Source organism: Nelumbo lutea, chromosome 6, assembly GCF_056320005.1.
Source record: "Nelumbo lutea isolate HS-2025 chromosome 6, American lotus-T2T, whole genome shotgun sequence".
In the NCBI taxonomy this organism is placed as follows: Eukaryota; Viridiplantae; Streptophyta; class Magnoliopsida; order Proteales; family Nelumbonaceae; genus Nelumbo; species Nelumbo lutea.
In genome coordinates, this window is record NC_142689.1 from 9,797,931 (window position 1) to 9,818,272 (window position 20,342).

At 38.5% G+C, this 20,342-nt stretch overlaps 3 protein-coding genes and 1 long non-coding RNA gene across 5 annotated transcripts; 2 read left to right on the forward strand and 2 right to left on the reverse strand.

Annotated features, from left to right (window-relative positions):
• The first annotated feature begins 3,238 nt into the window (after positions 1-3,238).
• On the forward strand, positions 3,239-6,346 carry LOC148847250 (putative glycosyltransferase At5g03795). Its single transcript, XM_088949409.1, has 4 exons — positions 3,239-3,813; positions 4,623-5,053; positions 5,129-5,477; positions 5,600-6,346. Exons 1-4 carry the CDS (start codon positions 3,370-3,372, stop codon positions 6,275-6,277), a joined length of 1,902 nt encoding a protein of 633 aa, XP_088805535.1. The 5' UTR covers positions 3,239-3,369; the 3' UTR covers positions 6,278-6,346.
• Positions 6,347-7,482: 1,136 nt separating this feature from the next.
• Positions 7,483-11,332, reverse strand: LOC148847251 (uncharacterized). The gene is made up of 9 exons (XR_016100693.1): positions 11,066-11,332; positions 10,347-10,447; positions 10,140-10,213; positions 9,493-9,689; positions 9,145-9,394; positions 8,799-9,036; positions 8,474-8,686; positions 8,104-8,383; positions 7,483-7,984 (listed from the first exon to the last, which is right to left on the reverse strand). It is a non-coding gene; the product is annotated as an uncharacterized LOC148847251 (long non-coding RNA).
• A 2,095-nt stretch (positions 11,333-13,427) lies between these two features.
• On the forward strand, positions 13,428-16,150 carry LOC148847252 (uncharacterized). Its single transcript, XM_088949412.1, has 3 exons — positions 13,428-15,234; positions 15,358-15,449; positions 15,521-16,150. The coding sequence occupies exons 1-3, from the start codon at positions 13,552-13,554 to the stop codon at positions 15,642-15,644; spliced, it is 1,899 nt and encodes a 632-aa protein (XP_088805538.1). The 5' UTR covers positions 13,428-13,551; the 3' UTR covers positions 15,645-16,150.
• Positions 16,151-17,962: 1,812 nt separating this feature from the next.
• On the reverse strand, positions 17,963-20,342 carry LOC148847253 (uncharacterized). 2 transcript variants are annotated; one of them, XM_088949414.1, is made up of 4 exons: positions 19,952-20,342; positions 19,794-19,866; positions 19,617-19,682; positions 17,963-18,313 (listed from the first exon to the last, which is right to left on the reverse strand). In XM_088949414.1, exons 1-4 carry the CDS (start codon positions 19,981-19,983, stop codon positions 18,239-18,241), a joined length of 246 nt encoding a protein of 81 aa, XP_088805540.1. In that variant the 5' UTR covers positions 19,984-20,342; the 3' UTR covers positions 17,963-18,238. The 2 variants fall into 2 exon arrangements, with proteins under 2 accessions (XP_088805540.1, XP_088805539.1); XM_088949413.1 differs by having other exon boundaries at positions 19,617-19,700; positions 19,952-20,278.

Genomic DNA, 20,342 nt, shown 5'->3' on the forward strand with positions numbered 1-20,342 from the left:
TAATTATGAGATAGAAATAGTTAATGAAACTATGTTATAAGTGGTGTATTATAAGGTTAATTATGGAATCAATTATGGTGAGCTCAATGGGCATTATAAAATTGAATATGAATTTCAAATTTGTAAAATGACACAAAATAATAGGATATGATAATAGGGAGTTTTCATGGGAACCCCAATCATTGCCCTCCCTATGGCCAGCCCAAAGTACATCCCTTAGTAAACCCAAACCCTTATCTATGCTATATAAATGTGAATACTTTACTTTTTGGTGTTATGCAGCTTAATTTTTGTACTTTACACTTTTTATGTCTATTATAGCAAATATGCATGTGTTTTACACATGATAATTTTAAGTGAGGATGGTAAATAAAATGTATGACGATGATAATAAAATGTTTTTAATTTTTTTACATTTTTATATTCCTATGTGTATACAATTAATTCTTATTTATTACATTTATTTTTATTTCATATTATGAAAATAAGAAATTAGAGATGTGTACAAATATTTTTTATATTGTTCATATTTTTGCTTTTTATCTTTTTTTTTTTATTTTTATTATTTAAATTTGACATTAGGAGTTGACATATTTAACCTAAAAGGTTGAACTATTGACCTTTTGAGTAGTTTAGATTTTGTATTTTATTTCTTTTATCAATAAAAACAATTATTGTTTATTACACTTATTTTATTTAATATTATTAATATAAAATATTAGAAATGTGTCCAAAATTTTCTACACTTTTCTTAATGTTTGTATTTTGTTATATAATATTAGGGAAACGCCCAGATGTTTTCTACAAAATTTCTGTACACATGCATGCATGCATGTATGCATATATGCATTATGTATATATGTATGGTTTTTCAATATATATTTATATGTATGTATGTATGTATGTATGTGCGCATTTATGTAATATGTACATAGGTTGGTCAGGCTTGGGTTAAGAAAAAGTAGGGCTGGGTTTAGGTTATCTAAGGGCTAGGCTCGGGCCTAGCTTGAAAAATGTAAAAGCCCAAACTTTTGGGCCCAAGTCCAACCTGAGCCCCTAAAATCCAAATCCAACCTGTGTAAAATTGCAACTTGGGTCATTTCAACCCAAGCCTAGCCCAAGCTCGGACTAGGTCGACTTTATAGTCAACCCAGGCGCAATCCTAAAATTTGGGCTTAAGGCCCAAGCTCGGGCTGAACCTAAGGTTAAGCCTAATCTTCCCAACCCAAACCTAGCCCGCACTATAATTTGATGCACTCAGGTTGGGCTCAGGTCCAGGCCGAGTTTGAGTTAGTCAATGAACCCATTCTAAAATTATACATGCATGTATGCATTTATGCAAATATGTATGCAAGTGTATATACATATAAATATGCATATTTTCGTAGGTAGCCCTAACTTGGCTCAATTATGTATATTCATACATATTTACATATATATATATATATATATATATATATATATATATATATATATATGTAAATATGTATGAATATACATAATTGAGCCAAGTTAGGGCTACCTAAGGGCTAAGCCCGGGCCCAACCCAAAAAATAGAAAAACCCAGTTTTTTGGGCCTGAACCCAGCATGAGAACCAAAAATCGAAGCCTAACCTGTGTAAAATTTTAGGCTGGAACAGTTGAGGCTTGGGCTGGGCCCACTCAAATTGCACCCTTAGGCCTGCCAAATTGCATTGAAAATCCATGACATCTTAAAGGCATGGTACCAAAAATGCTTTGACCAATTAAAGCACTCCATGAACTGTCATAAGTACTACATTACCTCACCTATTTTATGATACTAGTTAGGGGTGATCATGGGCTGGGCCGGGTTTTGCACTTATGGTAAAGGCTATAGCTTAGGCCTGGGCCTGGCCCAGCCCGAGGTTATGGGCATAAAATATAAGCCCTAGCCCAAGTCTATATGGGCCTGATTTCATGCCAATGTCACTCATATATAAAAACATTACCTATCTATATATTAAATGAGATAACATGCATATAAACTTATTTTGTATATTATATTATATAAAATATTATATATAATATAAATTATAAATGTCATGTTAGAATATTTTATATATAAAATATAACACACACACACACACATATATATACATATATATATTAAAGTATTAAACCCAAACCCGACCCTAAATTTTGCGAGCATGATAAAGGCCTAAACCGGGGCCGAGGCTGAATACAAAACCTAAGCCCAAACCCAAAATTTCCGAACCAAACTTGTGCGGACCGGTCTGAAATGATCACCCCTAATACTAGTTCATTTGGCTGCAAAGTTTTTTTTTATCATAGTCGAACTCATATTTTAGTAAATAATATAATTCACACAACAACCAAAGATAATACATTAAATTAAATATAAGATTTAATAATAAAAATTAAAGAAGATAGAGAGTATTAAATGAAATTACAAATTTTTAACAAATTCTAAAATAATATTATTTTAATCAAACAAAAATTCCGTACTTTCATTCCTAATAAATTTGAATACATACGTGTCGCGTGCCGTTAGACCAGTAAAAAAAAGGAACTTAGTTGAAGTGGTATTATGTTTTCGCAATAAAACATGAAAGTCAAAAAAGTTACACGTGAAAAGTAGAGATCCAAATGGGTTAAAAATTATTTTATTAAACATTAACATAAAAAATTACTTTATTACATTTTGAATTGAGCGAAGTAAAATTCTATTCCAATTTCCAACACTGGCTACGGGATGCGAGAGATCCAAATGGAGTTACAATTCCAAACACCAGAAACGAGATATTTTCAAATGATAAATTTTCAGGAACACCCCTCTCTGTTAAAATTCCATTGCGGGGTAAATATAAAAAGCCGAAGAGAAGGGCAATTCTGTACTTTTGCTGTATCGCATTAACTGGAAGAAGAGAGGAAAAAGCCAAAAGGAGACGAGCTGATCATCATCTCATCATTTAAGAAAAGGTCCCCCGGTGGGGTATCGATAGCTGCCGATGCTTCAGCATCTCCGGGGCATTTTGGTAATAAAGATGAACAGGTGAATTGACCCAAATATCCCAAAGATTCTCTGATATCCAATACCAAGCTAAGAGTCTGTCTAAGACTAAGAGGGACAGAAATGGAAAACTGGAAATTTGCATGGGGAAGTCAGAATCAAGGGCCAAGCAGGTTGACGCCTGGCTTCGTGGAACAATGCTTCGTCACCAGATGTTTTTCAGCTCTTTACCAACCAAGGCAGCCCATGTTTGCCTTCTTTAATGGAACGTCCAGAGTGACAGCCGACGAGAGAGAGAGAGAGAGAGAGAAAGGTATCTCCTTTAGTTCTTGCTCTCTGTATCCTCATCCGAATTAAAACATCTCTATCTCTGCAGAATGCTAAGAGATCTACAGAGAGAGAGAGAGAGAATGAAGATGTGGAACAAGGTTTCATTTTGTTGGGTACCTTCATCGTCTTCGTCTCCTAAGCTCCTTTTGGTTGTAGTTTCTTTGGTTTTCTTATCTGGGCTTCTTTGTATAGTGGGTTCATCAGGAACCTCTACCTGGGTTCCTTTATCTTATTATCCTTTGCTATGGGGAACTGGTATTCCTTCTTCTTCTTCTTCTCATTCTGAAACAAAAGTAACAGCTACTGAAACTACAACTGTTGCTAGAATGAGGGTGACTGGTTTGTCGACTGAAGAAAGTGAGAGTCGCTTGGAAATACATCCAAAGGCGGTTCCTGTTCATCATGTAGAAGAAGCTCAGTCTGATTCTTCTATCTTCAACCAATCTTCTTCACCACAGATGGTTCCAGAGATTCTTCAACTCCAACCACCTGTAAGAGCTTCAGTCCCTTTATCTTTTTCTTGTAATCTTATATCCAACGACCCGTGAGACGGTGAGAGAAGCTTCTGCTTAATTTTCCTTTATCTTTTCCACTCTTCTGGAACTTGTTCTTTATTTCTTGAATTTCATAGATCTCTGTTAGCTTCTGCATGTATTTTCCTGTATAAGAATGTATTAATGTACAATAATGTTTCTGTATCTGCGGATTATTTTGATTTTTGGGGGTATATGGAGTGAAATAAATTATTTCTTCCTTCTGTGTTATTTGACGTCCAAGAATTTGTTTAGTCCTCTTCCAAACTCCAGGTTTAAAAGCTGGAATTGATATCCTTACCATCATAGCTATGCCATTTCATTCAATTTTTTTTTTCTTTTTTTTTTTTACTTCAGCCTGTTTGTTTTCAGTGCAAATCTGAACGCACCCGGATTAGTTTTGTATCCGTTTGTCTGTATATGTAACTCTGAATTATGCTTTTATCTGTATAAAATTTTTACTTTTTTGTGCCATTTGTATTTATTGGTAGTGCGAATTTTGCATCAAAAAACTGATACAAAATTTGCACCTTTTCCTCCTACCTCAATTATCTTATATGATACGGGCCCCACCTCATCTTTAGTCTCAATTTTACTTGGCAAAAAAAGGGTCAAATCTGAAGCATAAGTGCAAAAATACATCACGATTTACGCTCGGCCCATTTACACTCCCAAGCACTTACACTAGAATTTGCACTACGAAGGCCTCAACTGTTCTTTTTCTAGTGTTGTTCTTTCTTACTGTTTGCCACCATTTTTTCTTGTAGGATGACAGAAATCAAGAGGGTCTGAGGATTCCAATTGTTCATCATGGGCTTGATGTTGCTCCCGCAGTAATGAAGGTGGCGGGGGAAGATCGCAAATCAGAGAGGCTTAATGGATCTGGTGTTGCTCCTATAATCATGAAGGTGGCTGAGGAAGATAGCAAATCAGATAGGATTAATGGGTCTGATGTTGCACCCATACTCATGAAGGTGGCAGAAGAAGATAGCAAATCAGAAAGGCTTAATGGGTCTGATGTTTCGGCCACAATAATTAAAATGCAGAAAAATCATAGCCAACTAGAGAGGATGGAATCAGGTCTTGCAAAGATTCGGGCTGCAATAAGAGAAGCAGCTCATCAGAAGGGGAATCGAACTTCTGATTTCGATTACGTTCCAGAAGGTCCCATGTACTGGAATGCCCAAGCCTTTCACAGGTACACCATATTCATCTTTCTGGGTCATCACCCTTCCTCTTTCGCTGAATTTTAGATGGTTGTTTTCAATTGCAGGAGCTATTTGGAAATGGAGAAACAGTTCAAAATCTTCATCTATGACGAAGGCGAGCCACCGTTGTTCCATGATGGTCCATGTAGAAGCATATATTCCATGGAGGGAAACTTCATTCACCAGATAGAGATGGATAAACGCTTTAGAACCACAAATCCTGAAGAGGCTCACGCTTTCTTCCTTCCCTTCAGTGTCACAAAGATGGTTCGGTTCGTCTATGTGCCCAACTCCCATGACATTGGCCCCATAAAACAAACGGTGATCGATTATGTCAACCTCATCGCCGGAAAATACCCATATTGGAATAGGAGCCTTGCCGCCGATCACTTCATGCTTTCTTGCCATGATTGGGTAAGATATTCTTGCTTTGTGTAGATTAGGCTAGTAAGACGGCTTGGACTCAGTCATCCGATCAAATGTGTTTGATGTATGCCCGAGAGAGATAACAACTTAACTTCTCTCATTTCTGACAGGGGCCACTAACATCTTCCTACGTTCCACATCTATACAAAAATGGCATCCGGGTTCTGTGCAATGCAAACACCTCGGAAGGATTCAACCCAGCCAAAGATGCATCCTTCCCGGAAATCAATCTCAGAACCGGAGAAACCAAGGGATTCATCGGCGGTCCGTCCCCTTCCCGTCGTCCTATACTCGGATTCTTCGCCGGAGGGCTGCACGGTCCCATCCGACCAGTTCTGTTAGAACACTGGAAGAACAAAGATGAAGATGTAAAGGTATACGAGTACCTCCCGAAAGGCCTATCGTACTACAACATGATGAAGAAGAGTAAGTACTGCATCTGCCCAAGTGGGTATGAAGTTGCGAGCCCAAGAATCGTGGAGGCAATCTATGCAGGATGTGTTCCTGTGTTGATCTCAGACCATTACGTCCCACCATTCAGCGATGTTCTGAACTGGAAATCCTTCTCGGTTGAGGTTCCAGTGAGCGAAATTCCCAACCTGAAAAGAATTTTGCTGAGTATCTCTACAAGGCAGTACATAAGAATGCAGCGAAGAGGGCTCAAGGTGAGGAGGCATTTCGAAGTGAACTTCCCACCTAAGAGGTTTGATGTCTACCACATGATTCTTCATTCTGTCTGGCTTAGAAGATTGAATGTTCGAATTCACGACTTACAATTACAGTCATAGCTCGCGGACTCCCAGTTGTCAAAATAATACTTGAAATGTTTCAGTCAAGGAGCTAGCCTTATGATGTTCTATGTACTGTGTGAGTGGGAGATTGAAGCACAACAGGTAGCACACAGACTAATCAAACCAACTAAGAACCAAAGAAAAAACAGAGGCATTTTTCTAACTTTTCTGAAATCCATTATGGGGTAGGACCAAATCATTGATAATGAGCCTGAATACAGATGCTAAATCATGAGTTACACGATTCCCACTCCGGGGAGGAAAAGAAAAGGTTAGGCTCAATCGGTTTGATAAGAGTAACGGCTCTATGAAAATGAAAACCACCTCTTTGCTTCAATCTTCTATACCAGCTGCAAAAAAACTAATAATAATCTTGTTGTCCAATTCAATAATACAAATCCTGGCATTCATCTTCTCAGCTAACTGGTTGGCCTCAAGCACAGCTACAGAATCGGCTTCCAACACAGAATAGTAAGCCAAGCAAGAAGCCGAGCTGGAGCCTGGAGGTACCCAAAAAGATAAGCGATCGTATTGATCATCCTGTAATCTGAGTGAGGAACTTTGGGAATTCAAATAGAGGCAATATAAGACATCAATGAGAGCATTTAATCTCCTGACAAAGTTGAAATGTTGATAAATGAACATTCAATCTCTTAAGTCACAGTTGAAATCTTCATAAATGAGCATTTAATCTCTAGTTGTTCTGTGAAATAACTTGGGCTTTATTTGTTTGCAGTACAATTTCATTTACGCTGCATAGAAAGTACTAACAAAATAAAATAAAACCCATTACAGAATTCAAACAAATTTTGGACTCAACAAATCTCTCTCTCTCTCTCTCTCTCTCTCTCTCTCTCTCTATTCTATCAAACCATGGCCTTGTTCTTTTGGAAATTTCTGACCTTGCTTCGAGCTTGGAGGTTAGATACCTGGTCTGGTCTGGTCTGGTCTCCACAATGTCTTTACAAATTTAGAATTCAAAAGCTAGATGGACTAGCTAGTTTCTGAGAGGAAACATTAAAGCCAAGTCTATGGTGGGTCCTGAAACCGAAGCCATGCCCAATTCCTCTGGGTAAATATATACCATGCACCTACTTCAGGGTGGGACGTACTGTACACTGAAACAGGCCACTTAAGCATGGAAAAGCAAAGCTAAGACCAAAGTTGAAATCAAACAAAGGGACATGACCCAGAAGTCCAAGTAAAGCTTAAGTAATTAATGTCCTGATTAAAAAGAAGACTTCATAGAATAGAAGTATTGAACTTCAATATTATTAATTAGCAAGCTAATTACATGATTACTTTTTCATTTTTCGTAACATTCTCTCCCTCAATCCTCTATATAAAATAAAAACCAAACTTAAACATCCTAAAGACAGAAAAAAAGGCAGAAAGACTTAAAGCTCTCTAAACTTAATCTGGAACAAACAGATAAAAGAAATGTAGCAATCAGCATGAACTGTTAATCTCTGGGCTATGAATTTGTCACAATTTGTAGCCCAAAGAGCATTTTCCGATGAGTTCACATTTCCGCCCCACAACACATCCCCGCTGTGTATTGTGAACATCTCCCAATGATAGTACCAGTTCCGATGATGTCATCATCGGGAGATGTTCCCAATACACGGCGGGGATGTGCTGTGGGGCGAGATGTGATCTCCTTTCCGATACATCAATAGAACATTTCTCTTTTCCTAGACATGCCTGCAAAAAACAGGTATAAAACACAATTACACAATCAAAGTTGAGAAAAAGCTAGGAACAATTATCAGAAATCAAAATGAAAGTAGAAATGCAAATGTGTGTTGGGAAAGAGATAATACTTTCCCGACAAGAGATAATATATCATTGTTAGCCTCACAACATCCCTTGGCAAAAGATCCACATATGCCTTGTGGATCACCAAAGCTAGCAAATCGAATTTGGCCAAGGGTTCGACCACCCTGGCATGTCAGGTCCAACTTATTTCCTTCATAGACATTAGCACATGCTGTTCCAATAGTAACTGTGTTGAAGTTCACTGAAGAAGGATTGCCACCCATCTCTTCAAACAAGATCAATGTGTTTCCATCATCCCGGAGGAAAGATTATGCCACATGATACCTAATGAAATTTGTAGAACTCTGTAAGAGCTTAATTTTGATAAACAATACAAAACAATCAGACCAACTTCTGCAAAGCCATTTATCATACCATCTTTGAGTTGGCTTGCCACATTGAGTCAAGCATATCGAACTAGAGTAGGTTCCACGATATAGTCGCAACTGTCACTGCAACCACCATTCTCAGCATGGAACCTTGGCCAATATCTCCTAACGCTTTGGCCATTCACCCAAGCATGCCCCTTACCCATACCACTAAATCCACAACAACAGGGTCTGTTCCCAAAGGAGCATTGAAGGTTGTCTGATGAAAAAAGGAAACTTCAAAAATTAAAATTTTCTTTGAAATGAGACTTGTAATGAAACTGCAGGAATATGCAGGTAACCATGGTAGAAGTAGAACAATGAAAGCATACCTTGTACCAAGTCATCGTTGTGTTTGCAGGAAGAGTTTCTCTGTTTCTGTGTGCCACTTAATACTCAGACTTGACAAATCAATTTAAATTTTATGATGCTCACCATTCAAGCTAACCTTATACTTCCACTCGTTTGATGAAAGATCCATAACTATTACCTCATTTTTCTTCTTTCCAATCAAGTTAACTGGACCAAGTGTCCCAGCACAGGTACAGTACCGAAGTGGCCCCTATAATTCTACTCACAAAAAGTTGCAGAATGCAGAAAAAAATAAATAAATTTTTTGAGTTTGAGAAGGGTTTTTGAGTAGACAGTCCAACAAGAATTTTCCAGGAAAAGAAGTACCAGTAATCTAACTGTAGCACTAAGCAATGAGATTTGATTGTTTCGCCAGGAATCAACTCAATCTTTTGCTCAAAGACGAAGTTATAACGTCCATGTTGAGCCCATTGGCATCCTAAGTTGAACCAAACGAAATTAAATAATAGAAGAAGAAGAAAAGATGGAGGCTCCATCATGGACATGACCATTAGTATTCACCCGGAGAACTTTATCCTCAGTGCACCAAAGAGGACCATTATCATCAAGCTTTAGGCTGTGTCGTCCAAACATGAAACATGAGGTTATTAAATGAAAGATCAAATGAACCATTCCTTTAACAAGAATTTCAGAAGACACATTTAAGCAATAGACCTTGTCATGTACCACAAGTAGTCACTTGCATCACTAGTTACCGACTTTTGCTCCCTAAGGCCTTTAGCAGAAATAGAACCCTTGCCTTCAGCAGCAGTATCTCTAATGTCTTCAGCCCTCCATACCCATTTAAGGGCCTAAGGTTCATTTTCAGCAGTGTTTCCTTTCTTTACCATTACTGAGGTCTGAGCATTTACCTGCAAACAATAAGAAGAGCTTAAGTGCAGCTGTTGAGGTTTCATGATGTAGGAAACTAATACAGAACAGAACTTGGCAGTACTGTAGACTTCTTGCTTGCAATCAGAAAGAATGCTAAGCACAATGAGTGAACACCTAATAGCTGTGTGACACATGTCCCAGTTAATACGTTTTTGCTTGATTAGACAGAAATTATCCATTGTCTTATTATCTTTATCAAAATCATTAAAAATAAAAACAATGAAAAAAGAAAACCTAAACGTGCTGGGTGTTGGGACTCATTTACGTTTTCCTTTTCAATTGTTTTTTATTTTTAATTATTTTAACAAAAATAATAAAATAATGGATAATTTCTATCTAACGGAACAAAAACATTTAGATAAAAGACATTAAATGGGACATATGTCACACAACTATTAGTACTCACTCATTATGCTTAATTAACGTACCTACTACATCCGACCCATCCAATCACAGCCAAACCAGGATAAGTGGGCTGAATGCAGAAACATAGAGAGGAGCCCTGCATTTTTGATACACCATGGCATTAGGTACATAGAAAATGCAGATACCATGAGCCCCTGAATCATGATTAATAAGTTTTATTGAGCACTTGGTGTGTATTCTCAACCCCTCCCAATGAATCAAGGCAATACCCGAATGGAACAGAACAGACATGATGAATATTTGAGCCCATCCCATGGTTGGGGTGGAATATTTGAGCCCAGTAAAATAGAGGCACTGGGTCCCGGCTATCCTGCAAATGCAATCAAATTACCAATCTTAATTTCAAAAGAAAAACAAAAAACAAGATCCAACATACATTAGTCATCCACGTAGATTTTTCCAAATTATCCCTTTTTTAAGTGGGTGAAATTGATAAAACCGTGCCACGTCCAACTGAAAAAATCCCACAGAAAAACATATGAAATAAATAAATAAATATATAAATATAAATTGTAGTAAAATACAAGAAAGCAAAAATATACAAATTTTACATAAATAGAAATTGCATAAAACACGAAAAATATACAAAAAGCAAAAATTGCAAATAAATATCCAAAAATCCAAGAAAGTGTAAAAAATCAGAGAAAAGAGCAAAATGTAGGAAAGCTACAAAAATTAATAGAGTTTTTTCAAAAATTGCAGAAAACATTCTGAAAAACCAGAGCATAGAGACATGGAAAATAGTAAAAAATATATATACTTTATAGAAAAGACATAGAAAATTATTAAAAATTAAATAAAATTATATTTAGAAATCATAAAAAGCATAGAAAATGATAAAAATTTCAAAAGAAATTACAGCTGATTAAATAACAAAAATTGCAAAGAAAAATAAAGAAGCAGGAGAGAAAACATTAATTATATATACCTCTCCCACAGAAATAGGCGAATGGACAGATTATAATGCATGGACGCCGATAAGTAACCGTGACAAGAAGGCTCATGCCGGAATCTATGGCCATCTTGCTGAGAATGTTCGTTCCAGCATAGCCCATTTGAACCATGATCATGGCTATGCAGGGCTAGAACTCTCTTATCATCTTGAAGAGACGGAAAGAAAGACTTGGCCGGCCCCCGGGCTGATAGAGAAAAACTGAAGAGGGAAGAGTGTGTAAGAATTGAGAAGGAGAGGATGGGAATCCGAGTCAGAGAGAGGGATGATATTTATAGGAAGTAATATGTTAGAATTAAGTGCGGATTAAGTAAAGTACAGGTTAAGTACGGATTAAGTAGAGTTTACAAGTACATGTTCACGGAGCGCGTGATCTGAGAAGTAGATGTTCACAGATTCATGTGCGTGTGAGTCGCCCATGTGTGTGGAGTAGATCCGTTCTCTTTGCATGTGCACTGCGGCCCAGCACAGCCCGGCACAATGGTCCGCGGTTTAGGGTTTTAGGTCCACGGGTTGGCATAACACGATACAACCAAGTGGGCCATGCCACTTATGACGTAGCCCGGCCTAGCACAATCCATATATATTATTTATATATATTTTATATGTATTTATATAATATTATATAAATTATAATTATATAATGATATATAATATATTAATAAAATAAATAATTTTTTTAATTTTATTATACTAATATATTTAATTATTGTATATATATGCAATTGTATACATAAAACTAGATGTGTAAATCGGATCAGGCCATCGATGGCCCAACATGAAATTGAACCGGCCCAGCACAATAGCCTCACCATGCTGGGCTGGGGGTTTGTAATCCACAGGCCGCCATGGCTTGTAGGGCTCGTAGCGGGCCGCGTTTGGCCTGTCCTAAAACTAGTCATTCCCCCGGGGCTAGTTTTAGCTTTTTGGGGGGTTTTTTACATAAATACCCCCCAACAGTTATAAACGACTATATAGGGGGTATTTATATATTTTTCTTATAAAGGGAAGAAAATGACATAAAATGCCCCCAACAACTATATAACAACTAGTTTATGGGGGCTTTTTAGGTAAAGTTATAAAAAATTTTACAATGACCAAAATACCCCTCTTAACAACTAAAAAACAACTAGTTTATATGGTATCAATTCCTATAAATAGCCCTATCCTCCACCAATCTTATCATAACAATTCGACATTTGTCTTAATCTCTTCTCTCTCTCTCATACTCATGCATTCTCAATTCTCTGCAATTTGAGTAATTCTAATCGGCTAATTGTTTGATTCTCCAATTCTCAAGTCTCAACTTTATTGAAGTTTCAACTTTTACTTACAAAGAAATCAAGATTTTCAAAAAAAAAAAACAAAAAATAAAATAAAAAAAAATCAGTCTAGCTCACCCTGTGGCCTAGCCCGGCACGGCCCAAGCCCATGTCATAGTCCCGCATGGGCCTAGGCCGTGGGCCATGCCGGGCCAACCCCCAAAATTTTCACTAGGGAGGGCGGCACGACCCGCACTTTATACCTCTACATAAAATTCATATAAAATTAAAATCCTAAGTTTTTTGTCAATATTTTTAAATAAATAGCTTTGGCCCGATGCATGGCCCGATTTGGCCCAAGGCTCGGCCCACAGGTCAACCTGGCCCGCAACACAGCAGGGGCTCACACGAGCCTAGCTATGGGCAATGCCGGGCCAACCCCCTAAATTTTCACTAGGGAGGGCGGCACAACTCGTAGCTAGGGGTGAGCATTCAATTTAAAATCGAATTAAAAAAATAAAAACCAAAATTTAGAAAAACCGAAATAATTAAAACCAAAATTTTCAATTCAATTTTCGGTTGAAACCGGATTTTAATAATATATACTCTATTATATATATTATGAAATCAAATTTCAGTATATTATATATTAATATATAAATATATAATGTATTATATATTATATGTTATATATTATATATTACATATTACATATAATAATAAAAAAATTGATTAATTCAGTTAATCGAAATTCTAATATCAAAAACTGAAACCGAAAACCGAAATAGCCAAATACTTAAAAAAGCGAACCAATTTATACAAAAACCGAAAAAACCGAAACCGAAAATTTCGATTCGATTATCCGGTTTTAACCGAATAATGCTCACCCCTACCGTAGCGGCCCGCGGCCGGCGCCACTTTACACCTGCACACGTCCGGAGGAGATGGTTGTTTGTTTGATACGTGTCTATATACGTGTCCAGTGTATGGACATTTTGTTCACACGTGTCGGATCTGAGAGTCTCGACCGCGACGACCGGTTGTTTGCCTTCGACACTTGAAGGATTTCATAAACATCAACCACGCAGAAGAACGCCTGAACCAGTGAAAAGGAACACAATAACAGACTGTCACAACTCGACCAAGTGTTTTGATTTGCAGCGTTCGACGGAGAGGTTTAATCCAACAACCAGGACGACCATGGCGTCTAGGCAAGTTAAGCAAGACCGGTCTGATGCTGTTGCAAGGGCGGCAGTTTCCAAGCTCACAGATTCTGATAGAAGGGATCCTGACTTCGAAGAAGTAGATGTGACGGTGTCAGACCAACCACAACAGCACCGAACGGGCGTTCTCGGAACCCTTCAAGAGGGCACCGTGTCCGTCCTGAAGGCCGTGCAAGGTACTTACGAGCAAGCGAAAGCAGCTGTCACCGGAAAAACTCAGGGAGCGGTCGACAGGACGAGAGAAGGTGCAAACGTTGTGGCTGAACAAGCGAGGGAGACTAAAGAATCCGTGGCTGGAAAGACGGGTGAATACAAAGATTACATGGCCAAGAAAGCAAAGGAAGGGAGGGACAAGATGGGTGAATATACTAACTACACGGAGGATAAGGCCAAAGAGTGGAAGGACTCGACCATGTCGACGATGGGAGAGTATACAGATTCTGCTGCAGAGAAGGCGAGGGAGACAAATGACTCGGCGGCCATGAAGAAGATGGGCGAGTACAAGGACTATGCCGCCGATAAAGCTAGGCAGGGCAAGAACACCACCATTGAGAAGATGGGTGAGTACAAGGACTATGCTGCAGATAAGGCAAGGCAGGGCAAGGACGTCGCCGTGGAGAAGATGGGCGAGCACAGGGATTATGCCGCGGACAAGGCGAAGCAGGGCAAGGACGTCGCCGTGGAGAAGATGGGCGAGCACAGGGATTATGCCGCGGACAAGGCGAAGCAGGGCAAGGACGTCGCCGTGGAGAAGATGGGCGAGTACAAGGATTATGCTGTAGACAAGGCGAAACAAGGCAAGGACATCGCCGTGGAGAAGATGGGCGAATACAAGGATTATGCTGTAGACAAAGCGAAGCAGGGCAAGGACGCAACCATGCAGAAGATGGGTCTGTATAAGGACTACACTGCTGATAAGGCAAAGCAAGGGAAAGATGCGACAATGGAGAACGCGGGTGAGTACAAGGACTATACTACTGAGAAGGCCAAGCAGGGGAAAGATGCGACAATGGAGAAGATGGGTGAGTACAAAGACCATACTGCCGAGAAGGCCAAGCAGGGGAAAGATGCAACAATGGAGAAGATGGGTGAGTATAAGGACTACACTGCCGATAAGACCAAGAAGGGGAAAGATGCAACAATGGAGAAGATGGGTGAATACAAGGACTACACTGCCGATAAGGCCAAGCAGGGGAAAGATGCAACAATGGAGAAGATGGGTGAGTACAAGGACTACACCGCCGATAAGGCCAAGCAGGGGAAAGATGCAACAATGGAGAAGATGGGTGAGTACAAGGACTACACCGCCGATAAGGCCAAGCAGGGGAAAGATGCAACAATGGAGAAGATGGGTGAGTACAAGGACTACACCGCCGATAAGGCCAAGCAGGGGAAAGATGCAACAATGGAGAAGATGGGTGAGTACAAGGACTACACCGCCGATAAGGCGAAGGAGGGGAAAGATGCAACAATGGAGAAGACGGGTCAGTACAAGGACTATACTGCTGAGAAGATGGAGGAGGGAAAGGATACGACGGCTGAAAGGATGAAAGGACTCAAGGACTCCACCGCCGATGCAGCTACACAGGCAAAGGAATTCTTGACAGGTAAGAATGCCGAGACGAATCAGCAGACAGCGGAGACCGGACAGGAAACCAAGGTGAATGAATAACCAAAGCATTTTTTTTTTCATTTGGGTTTCTCTTAAATTCGATGCAGCTATAACAAACTAAGGAAAGAATTTGGAGGAAGCCATGAATGAAAACTGAAATGGCTTTTACAGGAGAAGATGGGCGAGACGGAGGAGTCGGCAAGACAGAAGATGGAACGGCCGAGCTTGGAAGGAGAGGAATACAAGGACGTGGCAAGCGATAGGTGCTTTAGCCTTTTTCTTTCATTTCTGTGAAGCTTACAGTATAATCCATTAAACATCATCTGTAACGCAGGGAGCGGAGCAAGGTGGAGGTGAGACCTCCAGAAGAGCAAAGCTCTGAGGAGAGGATAAAGGTGGAGACGAAGACGACTCCGACCGAAACAGTGTCAATTGGCTGGAATCAGATGGCTGGGTAGACATTCAACGATGTGGGAATCCTGGCTAGAGAGAGGATCCACTAAACAGATGGATACAGGAAGAAGTGATCGTCAGATGTGTGTAGATACTTAATGGATATATGAATATATGATGTACGGGAGTGATCTTTTGTATTTTGTGTTCCGGGTCTAGAGATACATATCCGGGTGTCTCAGCTATTTTCTTTCATAGGAACTTGGATAAAAACCAAAATCCGTTCGTGCTATGTATAAATCGATTGAGCGGATTGTATATGTTGCTGATTTATGTTTGTTACGTATTTGTCTGTGTGTCCATGTGTGAGGGGTGGCAGTTGCTGGGTCGGGTAAATCTTAACCCACCCGGATCCGGAAGATGGTATTAGTCTTTCGATAAAGCCAGTAAATGGTCCCACGAGTACAGTGAAAGAAATAGTCGTGGGGTCACCCATTGTAAACGGTTGAAATCCTTTTGACGGTGTAGTTTCCTGCCTGAATAAAATTTTGGTTTGTGTTGTCATGCTATATATTTCTATGTTTGTTTTAGAGCGCAAATGATGCACGGCTTACTTTTGATTTACTTGGGTTTTGGTTTAATTTTAGGGAAAATTTTCGATTAGTGTTGTGCCTAATTTTGGTCTCCGAACTTGCGATAATTCAGTATTTGAAATTTTGATCTTGAACTTTTAAAACGTGAGTGACATTTGAAAATAATACAAATGTCTTCGAGTGTTATTTAGATTGAAAGTATCAACACGTATGTATCGTTTTAAAAGTTTTTCGATGGTCCCTCTGAATCAATTTGAAAATAAAAAGATAGAAAAAAATATTATAGAGCAAAGTCAGATTTGAAACATGCAAATAAAATTTGCCTTGCAAATAAATTAGGCTTGAAGAACACCTCCAATCTTCAAAGTTCGAAAAATTTGCTTGAGTTCTGATAATCCATTTAAATGCTCTTTGCTGAGTTGCTGAATGGTTTTCTTTGGATTCTGTCATCGAGAAGCTAGTAGAGGCCCAAAGTTTCTGCTCTCGTACAAACAATTTCATCACAGAAATCTACAGTGAATTGTCATTCACATGATCAGTTCGGTAGGGCTGCCTCCTGGTGTATAAAACCATTTAACTACCCAAAAAAAAAATCTTTCGGGAAACCTGTGGAAAAATCCCCTCTTCCCCCAACCAACCAAACACAACCTAAGAATAATTTGTCATTTCATTACTATTATTTTCGGGTTTTTTTTTTTTTTTTAAAGAGCCCTTAGGCTGAGTTCATTTATCATCAACAGGAGTTACAACGAGAAGATATCCACCAAAAGCAAAAAGATTCTTCCAAAGCAAACACAACCTCAAAGCCAAACTGGAAAAGAGTTTGAGCCACTCGATTTCCACCCATGTAAACATGGGTGATTTTTTTTTCGATTTTGAGATGGGAAAAATTAATTAATGGGATTTTGGTTCCCATCGACCAAGATAACTATATTCTGTTTTCATATTTATTTGAGATCCACAAAAAAAAATACATTTTCCCTAGGTCCAGGTGAATATAGGTAGGTAGGTAGGTGGTTTTCTAAAAAACAAAAGGGGCCTAAAATTGCACATCAATAATACCCATTTATAGGTTCAATCCAATCCAATCAAGCCCACTTAAAGCTATCTAAATCCTTGAGGAGGCATGGTCAGTCGTGGGTCAATATATAGCTCTTTTAGGCCTTATGAACAAGGTTTTAAGATGCTCATGCATATCTTGCCATTTTTAAGACCTACCCATTTACCAGAGCTAGAAACAAAGTTTTGGGATGCCCTAATCTTGTACATCTTGCAACGTGGATACATCCTACCATGAGGAATATGACAACATTAATTTTTTTTGTCAATAATATGACCAAATTAATATTCAAGCCAATGTGGATTATAGGAATTCTCAAGGACAATTATGAGCAGAATGGCATGGAAAATATCCGTCTTCTACTCTCGTTTTTTATGGCAAAACAGGAAAAAGCATCTTTTTGAGGACAAGAGGATACTTGCTACACGTCCACACCTATACTCAACATCTGGAATGGTTGTGGGATGTTGGGGTATTCCTGAAGCAAGGATTAAAGGAGATTGAACTGAAGGTGATTCCAAGTTCATGACTGAAAACACGAAAGGAAGTTCAAGGAGCCTGGGAAGATTATTAGTTTGCTAAGGAAATATGGCTACATATCTCCTGACAAACTGAAGCTACTCCTTCCAATCTAAACCAATATTTGAGCTCTACAATTTCCAGGCCCCTTCGATGGGTCTTGTTTCACGATTTTAAGAGGAGGGCTGCCCGTGTCTAATAGAAAGCAATATGATCGAAGTAGAAAACCAGTTTTTTCAATTGTTGAAGCAATATGTGAGGCAATCCACTTGCTTGAGCCGAGAGGCATAGCTCTCACGACCATCCCTTTTTAATCAGTAAATATGTACATAAAATATAAAGGTTCCTTTGGTTGAATTTTGGCCCCTCCCATTAAGACAGCAAGTTGTTGGAACTTGGAAGTTTTGGACTGATGCTTGGACCTCCAATGGTGCTACCTACAATGATCTATAAAAGTTCAACATTTTAGCACCACCAGACATCAAAATTATATTTGACTATTTGTGTCACAATTTGATGGAGAACTCTCCCTATCATTCAGTGCATTTTCTCTGTTGGCATCCTGCGAAAGAAGAGGAAATAAATGAAGAAAAGACATTAACAAGCAACTAATTTAGATCCTGAAGTTTTAAACAACCCAATACACATCTAAGAATACCAAACAAGTACTGCAGTAGATTACCAAAAAAAATTCCAGTCCATCATAAAAAAATTCATTGGCGCAACATTTTCATAGTTTGTTAAAGAATGGGATGCTTCAGTTTCAATTTTATCTTCCATCAGGGGTTTATTTGGCTATTCAAATTCAAAAATGGAGAAGGAATAAAAAAATGACCATTAAGGACCAGAAGCTTACTATCATTCCTTAAGATGACATAGGAATGACGCTCAAGGTGAGGAAGAATCATTAGCAAATACCTTTGTTCCAAGAGATCGCCATTGCTTACACAAAACAACTTAATTGCTACTATTAATACAACACAATACGAGGATGCATTTCAAGTCTTGAGCATACCAGAACCTGATGTATATCCCCAATTTGACAAGTTCAATATTTTATCATGATTTTTCATCAGTGATAAGATTATTAATTTATTATTTTAACTTTTCTTTTTTACTTCTATCATTTTAATGAATACTCATCAAAACTTTGGTAACGGGAGAGAAATTAGTGAGGTTATCCCCATGATGTTTTTTTCATTAACAGTCTTTATTAGTTGATAACAATATTGATAAAATCAAATATGCAAGAAACTCCCGAAGGGAGAAATGCTGATCCAAATATTTCTCAGAATCTTTTTCTCTTTATGTTCTACAAGCTACCCAGGTCGGTTATCCCCATGATGTAGAGATAAAAGCACTCTAATTTGACAATTGCCCATACCTGAAACACCAGATTCCCGTAGTTCTAAAGCTTATGGCATGTTGACTGCAGAACTGCTGATTGAAGGGGCAAATGTATTGAACATTATTTTGTAAAATAGGACAATCAGTATTCTCAGCATTCTCAGCTCCGCATTCCCCACCCACAGCACAACTTCATACTTCATTTTCCCCTCATTTGCATAAGTAATTCATTGTACCAATTATGTATGGTTTGTCCATTCCAGAATTTCTAATTCAAAGGCCAGATGCCTTGAAAACTATTTTTGTAAAATGGGTATAAGACTGTGTCAGCAGTCAGCATTATCGGTTCTGCATTCTCCCTCCATAACACAATTTTCCTTTCATTTTCAAATTAATTCATCGTCTCAATCATGTTTTCATTAAAATTAAAACTCAAGACTAGATAACTTGTTTATATTTTTGATTGATAACACTTACAAAATTTATTGAAAAAAAAACTGTAGCTAGAAGGAGCTAACCTCTTTTAATACGCCATGGGCTGACATAAGTTCGTAAAACTTGCGCATAAGCATCTCTTCTTCTACCTTCAAATCACAGAGATGCTAAAATAAGGGAAAACAGAAATAATCATATTCATATTATTATCAAACATGTAAATGAAGTACTACAACCCAGTAATGGATTCAAAGAGCCACCTGAAGCCTATGCAGTTCGTGCGACATTGACCTATACGCATCCATGAGGATCTCTCTCTGTTTCTCCAAGTGCCTGTACCCAACAGTACCCAGCAGTTCAATAAACGTATCTCTAATTCAATCATATAAAACCAGGAGACACAAAAAGAAAACCTCACTTCAACATCTCCGCTGTATATTTGCTGTCCATTCTCGGGTGATAATTTGATCTTAGGATGTAAACAAAGGATCCTAGCAACAGAAAGTGATATGAAGGAACTAAGATGCAGCCTCCAGAAAATGGGAGATAAAGCCCTGAAATCTGAAACTCTGGTGTCTTCTATATTCTGTCACCAAGAAGAAAAAGGATCCAAGGAAACATTAGAATAAAGCTGAAAAGATTAACATCTATGATCAGAGAACGATTGATCGTCTGAATTGTGCTCCAAACAGAGAGACAATGGAGGGAAATAACGGATCGAAGTTGCAGGGAGAGAAACCCTAGTCTTTAAGGAATTGGGATCTGTTCCTCACACCAACTTAATATTCTCGTCGCACATCAGGAATATC

Coding starts and splice junctions, on each gene's coding strand:
- LOC148847250 (XM_088949409.1), top strand. CDS start 3,370: ATGCTAAGAGATCTACAGAGAGAGAGAGAGAGAATGAAGATGTGGAAC. Junction 3,814..4,622: donor TTCTTCAACTCCAACCACCT/GTAAGAGCTTCA, acceptor TTTTTCTTGTAG/GATGACAGAAATCAAGAGGG. Junction 5,054..5,128: donor AATGCCCAAGCCTTTCACAG/GTACACCATATT, acceptor TTTCAATTGCAG/GAGCTATTTGGAAATGGAGA.
- LOC148847252 (XM_088949412.1), top strand. CDS start 13,552: ATGGCGTCTAGGCAAGTTAAGCAAGACCGGTCTGATGCTGTTGCAAGG. Junction 15,235..15,357: donor AGACCGGACAGGAAACCAAG/GTGAATGAATAA, acceptor TGGCTTTTACAG/GAGAAGATGGGCGAGACGGA. Junction 15,450..15,520: donor AAGGACGTGGCAAGCGATAG/GTGCTTTAGCCT, acceptor TCTGTAACGCAG/GGAGCGGAGCAAGGTGGAGG.
- LOC148847253 (XM_088949413.1), bottom strand. CDS start 19,983: ATGGACAGCAAATATACAGCGGAGATGTTGAA. Junction 19,701..19,793: donor ACGAACTGCATAGGCTTCAG/GTGGCTCTTTGA, acceptor CCCTTATTTTAG/CATCTCTGTGATTTGAAGGT. Junction 18,314..19,616: donor CCCATGGCGTATTAAAAGAG/GTTAGCTCCTTC, acceptor CTTCTTTCGCAG/GATGCCAACAGAGAAAATGC.